Source organism: Cyclopterus lumpus, chromosome 21, assembly GCF_009769545.1.
Source record: "Cyclopterus lumpus isolate fCycLum1 chromosome 21, fCycLum1.pri, whole genome shotgun sequence".
Classification (NCBI taxonomy): Eukaryota; Metazoa; Chordata; class Actinopteri; order Perciformes; family Cyclopteridae; genus Cyclopterus; species Cyclopterus lumpus.
The window spans coordinates 22389094-22410649 of record NC_046986.1 but is presented as its reverse complement, the minus strand read 5'-3'; the positions used below and the strand labels follow the sequence as shown (position 1 = coordinate 22410649).

Genomic DNA, 21556 nt, shown 5'->3' with positions numbered 1-21556 from the left:
AAAACACCCATTTCGTGTATGCGTTGCACGATATTTTGTTTGTTTATGTATATATCCTGTTCAATAAGTGTGAACTTATTATGGCAACAGAAAGCAACGCTTGTCACTCTCTACTAATGAATGTAGTCTTTTGAACCCAAAGATAGAAATATTGTATCTCTTACTTTGAAAGCCATTTTACCAGGTTTCCGCTCTGGCTCCATGCTCGTCACACAACCTTGCTAAGAAAGGCTTCGCCACTCCGATTGGTTTGTGTAACTGGGTCGATTGGGATTTATTCAAAAATGATTACAGTTCAGAATAATAACTATAATAATAATAATAACAAAAATAATAACAATTATTATTAAAACGACTGCTATTACTACTATTAATAATGATTATAAAATAGCCTTATTTCTTGCTACACTATGTAGGCTACAATGATAAAAATACCCCTTTCCTGTCAGATGTTTGTTTAAGCAGACCGAGTTTCTATATCGATAGATGCACATACACCTCCTCTATATAGAGTAACTAATAACATTAGCCGTACAATACTATCCAGTGTTCTTTGGCTGGCCCTGCACACCTGCATTACTTGTAGCAGACACAGTTCAGAAAACGCACCTATGCTTGTAGCCAATATAAAGTAGCAACCTTCTTTACCAGTAGTAACAGTTGACTTGCATATTGTATGTTTGTTGTTCATTGCTGTTTATATATTTGTATTCTTATAGTTCCTGATTGCATGCAGCTTCTCAGATTTGAGAACATACTGCCCTTTCTCTCTTTTTGTTAATAACTGCAAATTAAAAAGCTCTCGGTTTTGTACTGTTCCTCGGAAAAAACAAGTCATTTGAAGAGTAGAATATAATAAAAGGCATTTTGATCGAATAAAAGATTTTAAAGATGGAAAAAACAGCAACGCTTTCATTTTTTTGCAAGACATGGCTCTATGCACACGGTCCATGCTTCTCATTAGTTTCTTCAGTGACATGCAGTATATTTATTTCAGATTACACTGTGCCGTATAGCCCACAGTCACGTAAAATAATGAACAATGGGCGCAGGCACAGCTGTGTGTGCGTTCCCCCAGCTTTAAGTGAATCTGCGGTTGAGGTCATTGATCCTGCGCAGTCCGTCCTGGTTGTGGATGGTCTTGTGGACTGTGATGAGGAAGGGGAAGGCCGAGGGCAACTCGACCCTCTTGCTCAGCTTCTGGTGGCCCCAGTGGAGGCAGCGCAGCCTCTCAGCCAGGTCCCGTCTGCCCGCCCGCTCCAGCCCGTCCTGCAGCAGCTTGGTCTTATTGGGCTTGTCCCATGACTTCTCATACCTGTGAAGAAAGATGGACGCCTGAGCGGAGCTGCAACGGTCAGTCAACAGAAATAAATAACCGCCAATTGTTTTGATAATCGATTAATCGTTTATGCAAGTAAGACGCCGTTTCCAGCCTCTCAACTATGAAGATTGCCTGCTTTTGTATCATATTAAAGTGAATATCTGACAACATTTCTTAGTATTTTCTGAAATGTTATCACCCAAACCATTAATCAAGCGAACAATTGTCAGATTGATGGTTAATGAAAATAATCTTTCGTTGCAGCCCCACCTGAGAAACATCAATGATATATATAGTACTATCGATATCTTATAACTCATAATAAAATACGACATGAGAAGTCCTGATCACCTGTATGATCCATTCCTGTCGCCTTGAAAGGTCAAATTTGGAGCAAACGTAGCCCATGGTCATAATATTAATAATCTCCGGGAACACCTCCCGGAGATTAAAAAACCTCCCGGAGGTTAAAGTATAGTAAAGTTAGCAATATCTGCACACCCTAAAGTGACTAAATCTGACACACAACATCCAAGTCACACACATTCACACACACACTCTCTGTACCAGCTTTCCAACATGGTCCGAGCCTGGACGCTCCTCTCCGCAGATTTGGTGTGGAAGCGCCCGACCTCGGTTCTGTTGAAGCCAAGCTCATACGCCAGAACTGTCCACTCAAAGCCAAGCTGCCTGGACATCTCCTGCAGTGTCTTCAGGTTGATGACGGCATCCTAGCGGGCGAAATAAAGTGACAACATTGAGGCGTTGGTGATACATGTGATTGAAGGTACATGAGAGTGAAAACGGATGACACGTACCTCTTGAGCTTTGTTGGGCATGATCTCAAACTCCAAAAGGTCAGCGGTGCGAGTCCCACTCTGAGCAACTGTTCATAAACTTAATTCAACAAAGTGATCAAAACAGTCTCTCTGCATAAATATCGGCGGTGGCTTGATGGTAAACAATAAATGCACCGTCCCGATTTCCAAATGGCAGGCGCTCCCCCGACAGCATGCCAAAACATGAGCGTGATGCGAGTGTTACTGGGGAGATTCATCACCAACACACTGCACTCTGTTAAACATTAGTCCCATTAGCTCCAGGGTCCAGGGACAATCATCCGATGGTCTTTGGCTTCTAAACTGTGTGTGGCTGAACGTTAAAGAATTTGCCTCTGGATTTATGTATTTTCAGTTAAGCGAAAGACGGACCAAAATTCAAGAAATTTCCCCCTGGGGATGAATAAAGTATAATCTAATCTAATCTAAAATCGTTGCGACGAAATGTTCTGATGTCAGTCACAAATTTGAATTTTAGGTAATCTCTGCAAGATTTACAGCGATACTTTTTTAAACCATTGTTTTTTTTTTAGTTTTTACCTAAAACAAAAGCTGCAAAAACACTCAAAACTGACAAATAGTCATACAGAATGTCCGCCTGTGGCTGTGGACAGTGGAGTAACAATGCCCTCTACAGTTGATCACTGGAGCTAATCCCTTTGAGGAATTCATATTCTCTCATACTTTAAACTACCAAGTGAACTCACTTTATGCAAGACAGACTTGGAATAGTTTTTTTTGAAAGTCTTTTATTCACTTTAAAAATTCACCTCCTCTTTAAGGTCTTATCACCCACAAAAAGCATCAGGGTCCTTTGTGCAATGTCATTGCAGCGATTATGTTCCTCAAAGAGCATTACAAATCTCAGCTCTTATGTAAACAATAAGGAAAGGAAAAGATAATATGTGCACACTTACTTTAACCAATATCATACACTCTGATGTGTCAATCATAGTTCTGATCAAAAGTGCTGCGAGGTCCAGCCAATAAATATTATATGAAATACACTACTTTTTAACAGGCACAGGATGTAACAAAACCCCAGGTTCAACTTCGGTCTGACAAAAATCAATAGTTGCTAAATTAGTGGTATGAAATCATTAAAAGCATGAAATAATTAAAGGCTGTCTTTCCCCTAAGCTTTACTGTAACTATCCACAATGACAAATAATAATACAAAAACCAACACATATCAAAGAAGATCCAGTTCACACTGAACAACTGATTCTCAGAATATTGCCAGGTTGTTCCATCGTGTGTCAGTCTGTGTTTCAGCAGGTAGTAACGTGACGGTCCAGCCCGCTGGACCCGTTCTGTTCCCCGTCCTTCCGTGAAGAGCGGTGCCCTTTTACAAATGCTAACAGTCACTGTCTCTCTTGGGTCACAGCCCAAGAATAGGCCCCTCCTGACGGCAACATTTGAAATCGACGCGTCACCCCGTGATCCCTCCTCAGCTTCCGTTCCATTTGGGTTCAGTAGCAGCCGTCTTTCCAGCTGCCGTCCCTCAGGGCCGTCAGGGCGGCGAGGCTCTTTGGAGGAGTCAGCATGCTGCGGACGGGGAGAAATGAGACGGATGAAAAGGTGCTTCGTCATCCTCCGGCATCGTGACTAACAGGTTGGTAAAGTTTGACCTTTAACTATATCAGTATGACGTTTAAATATGTATAGAGTCGGGGACACCTGCCCTGTGTCCCGACTCTATACATATTTACTGCTTGGTCTGTAAAACGTGGTAAACGGTATTAAAAAAAAAAGCCCATCTCAATATCCTATAGAGCACAAGATGAGACCATTAAATATCTTGTTTTGGTCGACCAATAGCTCGAAACTTAATTAAATGTACTATAGTGTAAGACCAAGAAAAGTTCTATATATACGCATATATGAAAAAGCTCCATGCGTCCAAGCGTTACCATATGGATGGAGATGTGTCAAACCTGCGTGTGGGGATTTTGCCTGCGCGTGGAACTCCGCTCGCTCCCACAAAGGAGGCCGGGCGAGGGAGGGAGCTGCGAGTGACGGCCGGCTGGTTGCCGCCGGCTTTCAGGGGCAGCGGCACCAAACTGCTGCTCGGTTTGAGGGGCTGAGGCGGCGCCGCGCTGCCAAGGATGGAGTGTAGACTGATGGAGGTGGACAGGGAGGTGGAGGTGGGGCCCTGCTGCACCGTGGGGCTCACGTAGGCCGTGGCTTTTAGTGGGTGTCGGGAGGTGGTGGGGAAGTTGCCCACGCTCTGCACCCGCTGGGTGAGCTGGCCTGGGGAGGGAACTGAGGCACAGCAGGAGAGCAAGTTACATGACAGTGAGTCTGACGTCGGGATTGCAGTCACTGCGTTTGAAACTTCGTGATTACATTCAGAAAACAGCGCTCAACATACGCTCATGAATAGAAATGAGCGGCGAGCGGATCATTTATATTCATGTGCTTGAAGCAAAAGTGTCTTACTGGAGGACTGGAGTCGTGCAAGCCCACTGGAGGAGTCAAAGCTCTGGCTGCTCCGCAGGGAGGATATCGTTGTCAAGGAGGAGGGGCCGTGGGGGGGTGGGTTGACAGGGGAAGCCAGGCATGGAATGCTGGGAACACTGGGCATGCTGGGAGCTCGGATCAGGTTGGGCATGCTTCTCCGTAGCTTGTCTAAGCAACCAGATGAGACATTGTGGGTGTCGGACCGAAGCGTGGGAACTTTTCACTCAATATTAAAGGAATAGTTAGATAAGTCACTGCTTTTGGCCAAAATAATAATCCTGCACATAACCTCCCGTGAAAGCACAACTCATTAGTTTTTGTACAATTGAAACCAAAAAATATATTTGATCTAGTTGTTAATAAGTGAGATTTGGAGATCTGGTAGCCGGATTCTGTTAGCTTTCAAGTCACTATGCTAAGCTAAACTAACCCACTGCTGGCTGCAGACTTTATTTACTTTACAAACATGATTGGGATCAATATTCTCATCTCACATTTGTCAGAATGAATTCCAATTCCTGAAATTTCCAAAATGATGCCTCTTATTGCTTCTGACGCAATGAAAACCCCAAAATATTCATGCATGCTTGCTCCTCGATGAGAAAATCGGTCATTTAATTGATGACACAGAGTACATCACATCCTGTGAGAGCACTCTTTAAATCTCGGAAATGTTCTGGTTAGTAATTACGGATAAGTTGAATGTGGGTAATTCTGTCAGTTCGTATTTGGAACATTTATAATAATTTCACCGAAAAAGCAAAAAGGTTCAGCTTCGTGGTATTGGTGAAACACTCACCTGTGCTATTCCTGTATGCTGTGTGTGTTTCCGTGGTCAGACTGAGGGGTCCAGAGTACTGGGAGAGTCCGCTGAGTGAGAACTGAGGTGCCATTGAGCTGCGTCTGCAGTCTCTGATGCTGGAGAAGGTGTGAGAGTGGGGCAGGCCGCCCCGCTGCATAGAGCCTGTGCCGAACAGTCGAGGCTGGGGAGGCGGAAGCTGGTCGTAACCCTCGTCCTCCTCCTCGTCCTCCTCCTCGTCCTCCTCCTCCAGGTCCATCTCGCTGCGTCGGAGGGAGTGCAAGGAGAAGCTGGATCTGCGGTGGACGGCGGTGGCGGTGGCGGTGGCGGTGTGCGAGGTAGAGGCGTAGTCCTGTCGGAGACCTACGGGGTGACAGATCAACGCTTTTATCCGTGGAAAATCTGAACCTGAACCTCATTTAAGATATGATGCATTTCATCCTGCAAGAACCCCCTCGCCCGTTATTCAGGGATTCAACCGGTGAACCAGACCAATACGTTCACTCTGAAATCTCCTGCATAATTTCTAACAGACAAAAAGATATTACTGTCAACTCAAAGCCCTTTGATATGCTAAATATCAAAGCAACATTCAAACTTCAAAACATCAGGCTGTTTTTCACGATGGGTATATTTAGTCTTTCACAACTGCAGTTTGCCCCGCAACACATTTCATTGGTGGACTCACTCTCTTCCTGAAGCCGCGCCATGACCTCCACGTCCGTCATGTCCTGCAGTTTGTAGCTCATAGAGATGGAGTCATCCTCCAGCTCGGACACACCCACCTCACTGTCCAGGGAAGACTGGGGGCTGATTGCTGCTTGTCGGCGGCCCACGTCTAATAAAACACACACACACACACATGAGAATCACATGGAGACTTCGCTTGGCTGCACGTGGTACAGCTGAGTGTTGAAACGTCAGTGAGTGGCGGAGCGGAGAAGACGTCTTACTGTGGAGAGTGGAGTTTGACAGGAAGGTGGGCGCTCGGTCACTGATGCCGGCCCTGAGTGGCTGGAGGAAAGACTGAGCGCAGGATGGCAACGGAGCTGCGAAGGAGAGACATGCAAATCACAGCTCAACTCACTGACATTTGTGTTAATATAAAATATGGATCATCAGGCAGGAGCTTTTTTTTTTTCTAGTGGAGTTTGAGCTTGCTTGTCTCCATCTGTCCGAGGGAATGGCCGGATAATCTCCTCCCCGGGAATCTGCTGTAATCTGATCGTAAACTGCAAATAACAGGCTGTTTAGGAATCTGGGTTATGTTCACGCAGTGAGCTCCAAAAGTATTTGGGAAGCGACACACACTTTTGGCTCCGCGTTCTTATTACTTTGGATTTGAAAACGGAGCAATGAGGTTAAAAGTGAAAGTTGGTAGTTCTGTATTAAATCTGATGACTTTAAATGTCATGCCAAATTGTAAGCTAATTAGCCCTCATTTGCACATCCTATGATTTGGTAGTTTCCAGGTGTGACTGTGAATGTGGGGGGAGGTCAACAGCCATACTAGGGGCTGTGTGAGGCTGCACACCGGTGCTTTGAGCTAAATGCTAACATGCTCATATCCAACAAGTAATCTGTTTCATTCTCACCATCTTAGTTTGGCATGTTAGCATGCTAACGCTCGCAAAATGTTGGGCCAATCCATCAAATAGCTATCGAGACGCTTAACTTAAAAAACAATCCTGCACATCCTAATGGCAGCAATAAGGTCCAAGTCAGCAGATAAACCAAAGTTATTAAGACACACCATCCGGAGACCATGATTTGTGGTCCAATCCAACTCGTAGATTCTCAAACCTATTTTACAGGATAAGTAAATCATGCTGATGGCGCCAGGGGGAAAGATCACCTAATTCATCAGGATTCATACAAAATGTCACCGCAATAAATGTAATCATTCTTTTAGATATTTCAGTCTGGGCCAAAGAGGTGGACCAACTAGCAGGCCCATATTGCCATCTGTAGTGCTGAACTACCGGCCTAAATGATAAGACGGTGTGTATGAAACATGAAACGGACAGTCCATAAATCAATCGGCCGATCGATCCATTGCGTGTCAGAGTGGCTCCTTTGTGGTGAGCAGGAGTTATATGCCCGTGTCGTATCTGTGCGTGTTACCTGGGGCCTCGGGGGGCGCAGCAAGTTTGGTGTAAGGCAGCACGGGGCAGCTGAGGGCGAACAGTCCCTCTATGCAGCTGTATGGACGGACCGGGGAGCGTCCTCGCCACCGCTTAGCTGGACACAAGATTGCAGCAAAGGACATGTTAGACTGATTGCTTTACCTCGGAACATGCACACACAAACCACACACGGGGAGTGTATATTGATTAGATTCTGACGCACTCCGGCCAAAAATGTTAATCTGCTTTTTACAGATCAGTATTGGTGTTTCAAATGATCGGGTCACGGCTCGGACAGAAAAGGCTGATACGGTAAGACGAGGTTCAGCTTACCACTGCGGCTTATTGGGCTAAACTGCAGATCTTTTTTTTTTTTTTTTGGAGGGATCTTAGGGCTGATACGGTAAGACGTGGTTCAGCTTACCACTGCGGCTTATTGGGCTAAACTGCAGATCTTTTTTTTTTTTTTTTGGAGGGATCTTAGGATAAGCAGGGATTGTGCATGTAGGCTACGTAGCATTCCCAAAATCAGAATTAGATCTACTTTGGGGGTGTGGAGGTTACATTAATACTGCTTCAGATGTCTCCCGCTTTATTCATTTCATGGTACACGCTTTCGTCACATTTACTTCAATGAGGTTTAGAAGCTGTAACTAACGGCTAGAACATAATTAATTAGGTGTAGAGATCAGTCATAAACCACTCATATGGCAAGCTTGACAGGCTCAAATATTGTCCATACGAAAGGCTTAGTCACTATCTATTAAGCAATTAGTTACAACTCTTAATGCCTTATTAGAAAGTGGTACTCGTCTCTGACACTGATCAATGCTCCCCCCACCCCTGATTGGTAGTCAGAGGCACACACCTGACGGAGCGGAGCGCTTTGGCATTCCTGACCCAATTAGGCTCAACTGCTAATGGACGAAACTAGCATTCACAGCATGGTACACAAAACAACAGCTACTGGGGCTCAGAGACAAGGATGCATTCATGACCCAGAGGAGGCGAGCCAACCTCCACTGAATGCAGCTTCTAGAGAAGAGGGCCGCCGTGAACCGTAACGCAGCACTGCACCGCACCAACACAAACACACACACACGCACACACATACACACACGCGTGCACACACACACACACACACACACACACACACACACACACACACACACACACACACATAAACATAAACATCCAAACAGACAAGAAAATCTATTGAATCACAGTCTGGACACGTGAGGGTGACTGATCTGAGAAAACCCTTAATATATTAAAAATCAAAGCACACACACACACTTGGGCAAGTTCACATAGCATATATTCATGCACGCAACAGCACACAAGTCTCTTGTGCGAGCGTTTTGAGCTGCGAGCGCCGAGCAAATCAGCCTCAAAACCCCAGTTAATATGAGGATGGTTTCCATGGCAACCATATCCCCGCTCGTGAGTGTAGAAACTGTAAAGCCTCGATTCCAAAAGAAGTGTGTCAAGCAGCAAATGTCCTTCAGTAGCCGGCTAGAAGGGATTCTGAAGTATCCTGGTTTTGTGTTACCTGCACATGACCATCATAAGGTCGCCTCCAGGTCTGCCACGAGCGCAGCCTCAGCTGGAGGATAACATGATGTAACAATAGTCTACATGATGAAATGAAATTCAAACGCTGTGACGCAGTATCTTAACTCACAGCAGCCGCAACTGATGATTAGATGGAGAAGCTTAATCCACCTGCTCTCTTGCTGAGAGTTTGATGAGAAGGTCGATAACCACTTCCATATCCGTAAATGGAAAACGGTGCTGCAGCTAGCAGCCGTTAGCTTAGCTTAGCATAAATTCACACAACAGCAGAAAGCAGCTATGGCTTGGCTCTGTACATGGTAATGACCCTGTACTTGTACAGCGCTTTTCTAGTCTTCCGACCACTCAAAGCGCTTTAACACTACATGACATCGTTCACCCATTCACACCCATTCATACACTGATGGGAGGAGCTAAGGTTCAACCTGGCCATCAGGACTAACTAACATTCACACACATTCACACATCGTAGGCCCAGCTACAGGAGAAATGTTGGGTTAAGAGTCTTGCCCAAGGACACATCGACATGGACTGGTGGAGTCGGGGAATCGAACTGCCGATCCTCTGATTGAAGGACGACCCTGCTCACTACTGATCCACAGTCGCCCACAGAACCTCTATAGCTACGACAACCGGAGTGTAAACATGAACATGGGTGGCTTTAGAGGCAACTATGCAGACTTAAAAAGTCGCAGATGTACAATATGTGTATGTAAAACCACTTGTTGGTGGTGTATCACTGTAATGGTGTTACTGCAGCCTCATAGTCCCCTCTGCTGTTTTTCACCTGACACAGTGTAATGCCATTCAGCAGCACAGCAGGACTTCCTCTAAATGGAATATTTTATAGACATATCAGCAGAGTGGCAAATCCCTTAAAGTGATCTTAATTGTTCTCTGGCGATACTGCAATGTGTAAATGGGAGACCTTCCAGCTACCACAGAAAATAATCACTCTGTTGGAAGTCGGCTGAGGTACTTAAAAACCCATAACTTTAAAGAGAGAGAGTTAAATGGTTCGAAGCGATTGAGCGGTGTGCAGGGAAACGCTCCCACGGCTCGGCCGCTGAAATACGGTTGCACGGGGAGACGTTGCGTGGGCGAAAAAGCGTGTCAGAGCTTATGATTGCATGTCAGCAGCTGGAGGGACAGATGTCCAGATGTGGCCGCAGTCAATGGCTGTTAATCTGAGTGGTAAAGTACCTTGGTCCAGCCTGTGGCAGAGGGTCATCTTGGCCAGCTCCACCTCGGGCCCCGGGTGGTCCAGTACCTGCCTGCACCACTGGAGAGGGCTGAGGACACTCCTGCCTTTGGCTTTGGGACTAACATATAGCCTGCAACGACACAGCACAACCCACAATTCAGTCCTGACACCTTTACAGCGAAGCTCATATTGTTACTGTCTGGAGAGAGCGGAGGGTAAATAAACTAGAGGCTGCTTTATTGTACAGACTCGAGATCTGTAGGGACGCGTTTTACAGCGCCGATATTTCTCAGCATGGCATGACTTTGCTGAGGTAAAACCTGTGGCTGTGTAAAGGGAGCGATTTTCATAAAAGTCCGACAGCCGGCAAACCGTAAAAGATCAAAAAGCAATTGGCATTTTACTGGCGGCAACATAAACTGTGAAAGCAACAGTGTGCACTAAAAGTTCAAATGGCGACATCCTCATTCTGCGCAGGTTGTAGACGCTTGAAGCACAGAAACAATCAGTCAATAAACAGATTAGAACATCAACACAGGATTAATCACCATTTGGATAACAGATTCATCATTACAGTGATTTAAAAACAACAACAATAATGCCAAATATTCCACATAATTCCTTATCAAGAATGACAGTGAGCTGATAGTTGTGGGGTTTGGGTTTGAAAAATGAATCTGAAGATGCCACCTCGTCATTATACAAGACATTTTCCACAAACCAAATGGTAAATCAATTGTAAATCAAAGTATGTTGGCCCAGACAAAACCCAAAAGAAATGGAAACTGGTTCCCTGGATCGAGTTGCTATCAGTTGAACGTATTAAAAACAAGCTGATTCTGAACTTTGCTTATATTGACAAGACTATAAAACAAATCCATAAACTAAATATGTAGGCGTGTGTGACAGTGATACACAGGAATGATAGATTCCTGGGCGATGATTCAACATGATAACGCATCGCCTTTCGTTTCGCCACGAAATCATCGAGATATCGTGACTCACAATCACATCGTCTCAGCTAATCACAACAAGCCCGGGTACTAATTAATCCAAACAATCTGAATTGATGAAAATGAATCCGTATTTGTGTGTAATGTCACTGTAACTGGAAATATTTAGGGCTATTTTCTCTATGCCGTTCTTTTCATTTTGCCATTTTCATGTTCTTAATTTAATGAAAGTGTCAGCACTTTCTTTATTAGTTATATTTAAAAAAAAGACTATTTATTTATGAAATGATCCGAATACGATAACTAACACATACTATTAAATAAGAAACTATTCAGTACTTTTCAGTTGTATAAAACATGTACAATTATTTACTGAATTACCAGAAAACTATATCCTTACTAATAGTAGTAATATACACTATAATATATATTGGTATTGTGGTAGATGATTTTGGTTTTGGAGGTGATGTGTCACCTATACAAACCGAGCAGAACCGACTCTTCACTACAACTGGGCCTCGGGGGTTCATTAGTCCCGTTAGACGGGGCGAGGGGACGCGGATCTTCCACATCACCACGTCGGGGACAAAGAGCCGGAGAGACGGCTCGGCAGTCGGCGTGTGAGCTGCCTCTCAGTCAGCGGACCGACAGGAGCTACAAAGGGGCACAAAGCCGGGCTGTGTGATCACGGAGCGGAGCTTTGTGCTCTCATCCCGGTGCTGTCTTACTCTGAGAAAGACACCTACGCTGCACGCTCGGTGCATTCTGGGATGCCCACTTGCTTGTGTCAAATCAGGTTTTTTGTGTGTACAAAAACTAAAATAAGTCACTCTCTGTGGTGGAGTCTGCAAGTCTGTTCCTCCAGGAGAGGAATCAATAATGTAATCGATGAGAGAATAGCATTACATATAATGTGAAAAATAAATAAATAAGTGCTTGTTGACAATGTTGTGGCCTATGAAGCATCACAACAGTACTTATTAAAAACTGTATATATATATATATATATATATATATATATATATATATATATATATATAATATATATATAATATATATATATATATATATATAATATATATGTGTGTGTGTGTAAAACAGAGCGGGTTACCAGCTATCGGGCTCTCCGACCGGGAGCGCGGCGTCGAGGTCCAACACATCCACCTCATCCAGAACCGTGGCGGTGGCTCCGGTGGCGGCGCCAGGAGACACCGAGCTCGGCTGAAAATACGCGAACGGCTCCTCCGCCGATCCGCGTGCTCCGGGGGGACACGGATGCGACTGTGTCGGACTCGGAAGGCCATTTTTACCCGGACACGCCGTGCCTCCGCGCAGACACGACAGCGGAGCCTGGAGATGGGGAGGGCCGCCGGAGCAATTGTTTACAGCGTTCGCTCTGGTCCGCAATTGTTCGTTTTGCCGCTCCAGTTTTCGGACCAATTCCTGCAGCTTCAGCACCTCCAGCTCCGCGTTTGTGATTTTGTTGTTGCCGTTGACGTCTGCCATCCTCTGCGGGTTCAACACCTCTGCTTCCATTTGGTAAAGAGCACATTGAGAAGGGGCAGAGAGAAAGCACGGCCTGCCTGCAGAGGGTCCTATTCAATTCAGAGAGGGTGTCCAGATTCCCCCGTTTACTACTACACACTCTCTCTCTCTCACACACACACACACACACACACACACACGCACACACACACACACACGCACACACACACACACACACACACACACACACACACAATGATGCTGCTGCTGGGATGATTGCAAAGCCTCCATCTCATTGGTCAGCAGCTTGGAATTCAACTCCCATCACACCACTGCTGAGGAAGTCTTTACTATGGACACGCACACACACACACACACACACACACACAAACACACAATCAAAGTTTTATGTATTCAAGCATGTCTTTTTGAAATTGTGTAATAATATAAAAATATAAAAATATTTAAAATGTATAGCATGATTGGTAGTACAAACATGAAAACAACACATATCAAAATATTTTTTTAGCCTGCCAGACATAATTTTGAATAGCATGTCCAATCAACATTATCCCCTAGACATTAACAAGAAGTTTTTTTTTTTTTTTGTTACTATACATTTAATTGTTTGTATTTCCCTCCCTAATTAAACATCCAAATGCTCTTTCAAGGACATTTTTTATGGAGTAATATGCAATAATGTATTCATTTCCTCAAGTAGCCAAAAGGTAGTTTACCTTATAGACAGTAGTTTACCGAAAAGACGGCAATAAACACCAAATGAACACATTTTCAGATTTATTGATTGACCTTTATTGCACACAGAAAAAGCCCCCGGCCCTAAATATTGCTATATATTTATATTATATAATATACTTCATATCACACAATCCCAATAAAGTCTGAAGACTTAAGAGAATATCACAAGTGCTGTCTCAAGTTTGTGAGAAGCATTGAGACAGCAACAGCACAGTTACAGCGAGCTGCAATGGTATTTCAAACTAGAATATATTCATAATGTAATTGTCATCATTTTTCAAAACACCCAGATTTGACCCTTTGTCAGCTTGTAGAATCATAAGTACATGATACTGTGTCACCCAAAACACATCGATGGACAACAATCCATTTGATCTTAAATCACATGCGCTTGTTCTCGGGTTCTGGAGAAACTCAGCGGTGCCATTTGTCTGTGGAAGGAAAAAATATGAATATTACCTGTTTCATCTTTTTTTCAGCATGCAAAATAAACAAACACATATAAACCTTTGACATTCATCGTTCATTAATTAATTAATTAAATATTTTTTTTTACCTCTGGTGACCTCAAAGCAGTTCTCACAGTGCACCATGCGCTTGTAGATCCACATGCTGTCCCCAGCTTTCATATGACCCAGCGAGTTGTTACACACCTCGCACTGCCCAAACACAAACACACGTACTAGTAAGAAAGATGTTTGGACCTGTCCCAGTAGGGAAAAGCCAGGGTGTAAAGATACAAAGTAATGATGGTAGTTGCAGAGCACTTTTTCTTAAATGAAGAAGCTCAATGCTTCTTCTTCAACCACTGCTTCTTACAGACTTTCATGGAATGAGAGACGAGAGCGGACCGCTCACCTTGAAGCAGGAGGCGTGGCAGTTGATTTTCATGTCATCCAGGACCATCTTGGCGTCCCCGATGAAGGGCTTACGGCAGTAGGTGCACAGGTCTTTCTGAAGCACTGTCCTGCTCGGGACAGAAAGAAACAACAACATATAAGTGTATTCATGACCTTGGCAACAGGAGCTTGGTAGAAACAAATCTTAGCCCATGCTCTGTACTATATTGACTTCAAACGGACGCACAGCCGGTTTATATTTCTGGCTTTTGGTGAAACAGCTTTTGGACGGATTGGTACGGGACAGTGACGGTTCCCAGACGAGGAATCCCAAATACATTGGTGTTCCTGTGACATTTGGGAACTGTCTCAACCGCTGTTGGGTGCATTGCCATGAAACATGGAGGAATTTCAAATAACTCCGGTGCTCCTTCAACTTCTCACGTAGCACCTCCATCATGTCAGTAATTCCAATAGTTTATGACCAAATACTGGCAGAACTAATTCCCATCGGCCTCGGTTACATTTGTGCGACTTGGCAAATGCTAGCATGCTAAACGGCGGCAGTGGGCATTGCAAACATTTGACCTATCAGCATGTCGGGACGGCCGTCATTGTGAGCAGGCTGGTGCACTTTTCCTACCTCTCAGGGGCTGCATACACACTCTTTGTGGAGGATGAGTAGATTGAATCAGTGTCATCCGACCTGCTGTGAAAGTTAAACAGATATCATATCATAAACCGTCATATAATACCAATATCAAAGCAAGCGGTGATTGACGTCATGGAATACCTGTTGCTCCTGTACGACTTTGAGTCGTAGGTGGTGGGACTGGTGATGCTGCTGTACTCATAACTACACAAAGACACAAATTAAATTAACCACGCTTGACGTGACATTTCGTGATATTTCTTAATCTCACTCGGAGAAATGAAAGAGAAATCATCATGCGAGAGCTTAGTTTGCTCTGCTTCCTACCTGGAGTCCGGCCTGGAGTAAGAGTAGCTTCTTTGGTTGCTGCTGTAGTCGTCGCTGCGTGTGCAAACACGGAACAGATTAGTGACGACAGAGAGTTTTAAGACAACAGGTGGGTGTCTGAGTGTGAGAGGATGTTGACGATGGTAAAAATGATTACCTGGGGCTGGAGCTTATGGTGTAGGAGGAGGTGCGGGTGGAGGGCAGATCCTCGTTGTACGAGCTGTAGCTGTCAAAGAGGCACGGATGAGTTGGACAGGGTCGCAACGGAACAATGCTTTTATTGATGTATTCATTTGGTTCTTTAAAGTCAGACATTACATCATAATTGAAAAATATTTTGGCCTTTTTTTAAAAATATTTGTTTTAGCCAGTGTAGGCTGAATCAAATAGCATTTATAATAATAATACATTTTATTTGTAAAGTGCTACAGAGCCAGTAGATAGTTAAAAACACAGAAAATAGCTGGCAGTGGTTTAACACAAAGTCAAAAACGCCTTCCTGAATCAAAAGGGTTTTAGCTTTTATGTATCAGTCTATAAAATCTGCAGTTAGTTCAAATACAAATTATATGTTAGGTTTGACCACTACATTTAATAATCTGCCAACCCATTACCAGGTGATCTAGCGTGGTTTATAAATCATAGTACCTGGTGCTTCTGATGGAGGCCGGAGTTGAGCTCTCAACCCTGAATGGCACAAGAGACAACGTCAGAGGAATCCGGTAACGGTATCGTACGGAACCGTTGCACAAACTGGGCCGTTCAGATCCAGCACTCACCCTCTGCTGCTCTCCACTGTGATGATCTCTCTCTTTGTGGTGATGCTGCTGCTCCTGCTGCTGTTGCTGCTGCTGCTGCTGCTGTCCAGAAAAGGACGACGGGTTCATTTGAAACGACGGGATAATTAAGACGGTTGCGTGTTTTGAGAATAATTATTCAGGGAGACATCTCACCTGATGGAAGACGTGCGGTCAGATACCGAGGTAATGGATCGAGGCAGCAGGGTGCCGTACAGGTCATCTTCAGCCCTGCAAAGCAACAGCATTATAAATATATTGCAATCATGAGTGCATTAAGTATATTTATCAAACTATATATATATATATATTGATGAAGGTTTATCTTACATAGAGGAAGACCTTATTGTGGTTGGGGTTGTAATGCTGGAAAAAGAAGACAAGATCACAAATTTGATGTCAATGTTGATGTTGAATTAGTGTCAAAGTAGAAAAAAGGTTGTCCTGCAGCAACTCGGTCATCTGTGCTTTCAGAAAATATACCTGGTGACAGAATACAAGTATTACATCTATTGCTTCTGTCCATCCGGGGACAGGGATCCTCCTCTGTTGCTCTCCTGAAGGGTTTCCCCCTTTTTTTTTCAATTTTTCAGTTCTTTTTTCCTGATCCAATGTGAGGACAGGGATGTTGTAAAGCCCTCTGAGGCACATTTGAAAGTTGTGATTCTGGGCTACACAAAATAAACTGAATTGAAGTGAATTGAATTCCTGCTGTTAATATATATATATTATATATATATATATATATATATATATATATATATATATATATATATATATAATTAACTCCCTTGGCTTGATGAATGAAAATATCACCTGTCTGTGGATGAGTAATCCTCCTTGCCAGATGACGGGATGAGTGTCGAGAAAAGTTTGTCCTCCGTACTGCACAGAAATACAGGTTACATTGAAATTAGATTGTAGTGCATTGAAGGGAGAGAGGGAGCCTTTTTATTTTTGCTTGTGAATTCAACTTTTCTTTTCTGAGAGGAATATCTTGTAATCTATTCTTTCAAAAAGTGTCATATCGCAAAAGATGTCTTGTTTGTTGTATCATAACCATGAAGACAGATATTGGCACTCAGCCTCAAGCCTATTGGTAACTAAGATATTCCTATTATTTAATTTGTGGAGAAAGAAAAAGGCTCAATAATTTTCCTTAGTCAGCTGGGCACTAAAGTGTTGAGGAAACATTACTCAAACAGGAGTAAAGATCATTTGTTGGGGACTACTTTCAGTGGCGGACTAATACCCATTGGGTGCTCCACTGAATATTTACAGCAGCACTACAACGGCCATGTTCTTTGATAAGGCTCCACTCGTTCTACTTGTTTTCACACAGGAGTTAGACATGTGGTTGGATACGGGCCTCGGCTCCACAGCCAACACTAGTCAGCGTCATCAGGTCATTGATGGCACACGCAGCCTCCCCTGCATTGGGCCCACGATGGGAAGAAAACTCACTCAGGGCTGCTTTTCGCCATCACAGTCTCGGTCGTGAAGACGGTTGTTTTGCTGTAAAGAAAAAAATAACACCTCATTAACACAATTACATCATGGTCAACATAATTAATTTCAAAGGCTTTATTGAATAAATAAAAAAAAAAACGTTACCTGTCAGTGGGCGAGTAATTGTCCTCGATAGCCGAGGGGACGGAAGCGTCGAAGGGTTTGTTCTCGGCGCTGCAGAGAAACAGAGGACGGAGTGTGAGCGATGCAGGGATGCAAAGGGCCGTGACTCACTCACAGGTTTCTAATCGTGTCAGAGATCTGTGATATCTGGGTCTCACTCGTTACTGCTGGAGACTGCTTTGGTGGTTCTGGTGGGCGAGTAGCTGGAGTACTGTGGCCTGTGTGATAAGACGTCAAGTAAATCAGTTTCTAAGTACATTCACTCAAGTACTGGAGTTGAGTTCAATTTTGAGGTACTTGTACTGGACAGATTTAACATTGAGAACTTTGGACTGGTTTTTATCACACAATGATTTGTTAAATATGAAACCAGTGGCACCCGAACAGGTAAATCTATCACATATGAATATATAGTACTTTTCTGTACTTTTACCGATGTTCAATGGAGGGCTTTTTTTGTGTGGTAATGGGGTATTTTTTACATTGTTGTACTGGTACTTAAGTGAAGGATCCGAGTACTTCTTCCACCCAACAGCGGTATTCATATTTTACCCCTTGCTTGAAGACTTGACGCGCTCGGTGAACGTCTCGGTCTTGGTGGGACTTTTGATCACAGTGGAGCTGCAAGAAAACACAGCCGCCATTCACACCGACTCAGACTCAAGGTGACACGGTAACAAGGTGACAAGGTGACAAGGTGACAAGGTGACAAGGTGACAAGGTGATACGGTGGAGTTCTCTACCTCACAGTCTGGGAGGTGGTGATGGTGGTCTCACTGGTTGTGCCGTTACTGGACTTCCTGGTGGTCCTGGTGCTGAAGGAGGAGTCAAATGAAACAAATTCACAACAATGCTCAGGCGTTGTATTTTTCCTTGTTTGGTTGCATAGGAGGCATTAGTCTTGTACCTGGTCTTAGGTTCCTCTCTGACAGTTGTCTTCTGCGTGGGGATTGTGCTGTGATGCAACAACAACAACAACAATCACACATTATATTGATGTTTCTCTGTCGATGTTTGCTTCATGTGTGTCGAAGACTGAGCTATACACACCTGCTGGGAGAATCGGGCTTCGGGGTTGAGTATGTGCTGCAAAAAAAAAGAGGCAGATTATTCAGAGGATTTCGTATCCCATCCCGGTCCCCAATAAATCCTCCATCACAGGATTAATTGACTAAAGGCCCGTCGCCATGACGCCTGTGGTCATGAAATCCTTTGAAAGACTGGTGATGACCCATCTGAAGGACATCACAGGGCCCCTGCTGGACCCCCTGCAGTCAAAGCTGGGAAAAATGCCATCCAGCACCCAGACTATCAGCACTGGCCCCCCCAGGGATGTGCGCTCTCCCCACTGCTCTTCTCCCTCTACACAAACAACTGCACCTCAGTCTGTTAAACTCCTGAAGTTCCCAGACGACACAACGGTCATCGGCCTCATCAGGACCGGGATGAGTCTGCGTACAGACGGGAGGTTCAGAGACAGACTACAACGGATAGTCAGGTCTGCAGAGAGAACTATTGGTTCCAGCCTGCCCTCCATCTTGGACTTGTACACCTCCAGAGTCAGGAGGCGGGCTGGAAAGATCACTGCAGACCTTCACACCCTGGACACAAGCTGTTCCAAACCCTCCCCTCTGGGGGGCGCTACAGAGCACTGTACGCCAAAACCACCAGACACAGGAACAGCTTCTTCCCACTGGCCGTCACTCTGATGAACACTTAATAAGTCACCTCCATCTGCACTATACTTGCACTATTACCACCTTTCTGCACTAATATCCCAAATTCATTGTCCATTGTTCTTATGTTCATATATATTATTCCATATATATTTATATTTATTTGTACATACTAGCTAAATGTTAATGTTGATGCTTAGTTCTACTCTGTTGTCTTGAATGTCTTTATTATATTTATCTTGTTTATTTGTATATCATATGTACGACGAGAGCAATAAGTAACCAGAGTCAAATTCCATACACACACATGGCCTATAAAGCTGATTCTGATTCTGATTAAGAAAAGCTATATTGTACAATTAGTTGTGTTATTATAAAGATGTAACTCATGGTCTTGGACATTTGATTAATGTTCAACGAGGTCCAGTTATAGAGAATTTCTACAAACAGAAGGTCCAGAACATCACGCTGATGATTTAGTAGATTTAGTGCCATAATCATTGAAGTAGCTTAACAGTCGTATTAACATCTGTATGAAGTCAACTATACTGACTGTCGGATCAAATACAGAAAGTTCATTTTTTAATATGAACTGGATGAGGACAAGCTTTATTTAGCCACAGTTACGGAGGATGTAAAGAACTCTAATAAATACTAAATGTACCAACCCGCTCCTCAGCTCATCCTGACTGCCGCCGAATCTGCAATGACAGAAAAGAATAAATATCTGCTAACATTATTTTTATTTGGAAAAAAAATTAAAAATTAATTCTGCATCAGTTTGAAAAAATATAACAGATTGTTTATTAAAATCATACTTCTTGGAGAGAGCCTGCACAGATGTTGACCTGCTTGTAGTTACGGTGGTTTTTGCCTCGTTACCCTCTGGACTGTGAGCAAAAAAAGAATTGAAGGATTAACAACTCAGTCGTCACAGTGATGAGAGCTTCCCATCATTTTGTTTTTATAGGGATGCCAAAAAGGAAGTTATGGGAGTTGGAATGTGTGTCTTACCCAACAGTAGTTTCACTACGCTGGCTCAGAACAGATTTGCCAAAGTTTGGGTCTCGGCTGAAGGAGGTAAAAAAAGGATCCCATTAATTCACTCGTAGAGATCACTCAGCACTCCATCTTGCCAAAAGGCTTTCTTCTTCTTCTTCTTCTTCTTCTTCTTCTTCTTTTTTTACACACACCCCAACAGCTGTGACACATCTGTGTATATGTGCAGAACGTTGAATTGGATTATATTCACGTGACTCACTCCACATCTTCATCCTCGTCGTCCACCTTCTTGATCCAGCTGCCGTCCTTCAGGAGAGAGGTGCTCTTGACTGCAAACATGAGACGAGAGAAAGTTGAGCCTCAAGAATATGTTTGATAAAAAGAATTTCACTTTTATTCGTTTTGTGTTGTTAAAACATACTCACACTATGAGAAAGACTGAAAAGATAGAATAAGAATTAGAACTAAAAACGAATAGAAAAAGAATAAAAAGTCTATAGATTATATAAGTGTTGTGACATTTTTTTTTTTGGGGGGGGGGGGTCTATTTTTTATTTGATATATTTTAATACTTACCAGTCGAATACCTGCTCATTTTCTTTAAACTTCACCTGTGAGTGTGAGAGAACAAAAGAGGGATTTCGTCACACAATGAACCTGCACAACGCATGTCGCCACCAGGTGGTGCTGTGACACCTTTCGTACGACGTCTCATCTGAGATCACTACACCAGACTAGGTTATGGAACAATGCTCTCCTCTACAGTGTGTTGGTGTCACATTTATATCTTCCTTGGAAAGCTTTATGAACATGTCCCTTTATTGGCCCAGCTCAACTCCAGACTCACTGATCAAGCTCTTAAACTGGTTTGTCTTGATCTGTACCCACATGAAGACACACCTTCTCCAAACACACCATTGTCAGCAAAACAGAGGGGCGTACTGGTGACATTAGCTATTAATGATAAAGATCGTGCCCTTTACTACATGCACGCTCCGGCACAGACACTTCCATATCATGGAGCCCTGAGGCAAATAGCTGTGAGGGAAGGTACAACTGTAAATGCATTGTGTCTCTAACTATCAGTCACATAATCTGCTTTATCAT

The 21556-nt window shown here is 43.7% G+C and overlaps 2 protein-coding genes across 2 annotated transcripts; both read right to left on the bottom strand.

Moving 5' to 3' along the window:
* Positions 1 to 1080: 1080 nt before the first annotated feature.
* wu:fc50b12 (uncharacterized protein LOC103911624 homolog) lies at positions 1081 to 2160 on the bottom strand. The gene is made up of 3 exons (XM_034560866.1): positions 2140 to 2160; positions 1889 to 2052; positions 1081 to 1315 (listed from the first exon to the last, which is right to left on the bottom strand). The coding sequence occupies exons 1-3, from the start codon at positions 2158 to 2160 to the stop codon at positions 1081 to 1083; spliced, it is 420 nt and encodes a 139-aa protein (XP_034416757.1).
* A 1419-nt stretch (positions 2161 to 3579) lies between these two features.
* Positions 3580 to 12816, bottom strand: slain1a (SLAIN motif family, member 1a). The gene is made up of 9 exons (XM_034562096.1): positions 12392 to 12816; positions 10327 to 10457; positions 7547 to 7663; positions 6376 to 6471; positions 6111 to 6260; positions 5423 to 5785; positions 4603 to 4791; positions 4098 to 4425; positions 3580 to 3708 (listed from the first exon to the last, which is right to left on the bottom strand). The coding sequence occupies exons 1-9, from the start codon at positions 12814 to 12816 to the stop codon at positions 3633 to 3635; spliced, it is 1875 nt and encodes a 624-aa protein (XP_034417987.1). The 3' UTR covers positions 3580 to 3632.
* Between the last annotated feature and the right edge of the window lie 8740 nt (positions 12817 to 21556).

Coding starts and splice junctions, on each gene's coding strand:
- wu:fc50b12 (XM_034560866.1), bottom strand. CDS start 2,160: ATGCCCAACAAAGCTCAAGAG. Junction 2,053..2,139: donor TGCCCAACAAAGCTCAAGAG/GTACGTGTCATC, acceptor TTCGCCCGCTAG/GATGCCGTCATCAACCTGAA. Junction 1,316..1,888: donor CGGACCATGTTGGAAAGCTG/GTACAGAGAGTG, acceptor CTTTCTTCACAG/GTATGAGAAGTCATGGGACA.
- slain1a (XM_034562096.1), bottom strand. CDS start 12,816: ATGGAAGCAGAGGTGTTGAACCCGCAGAGGATGGCAGACGTCAACGGC. Junction 7,664..10,326: donor CTGCCACAGGCTGGACCAAG/GTACTTTACCAC, acceptor TCTTGTGTCCAG/CTAAGCGGTGGCGAGGACGC. Junction 4,426..4,602: donor TGCACGACTCCAGTCCTCCA/GTAAGACACTTT, acceptor GCTGTGCCTCAG/TTCCCTCCCCAGGCCAGCTC.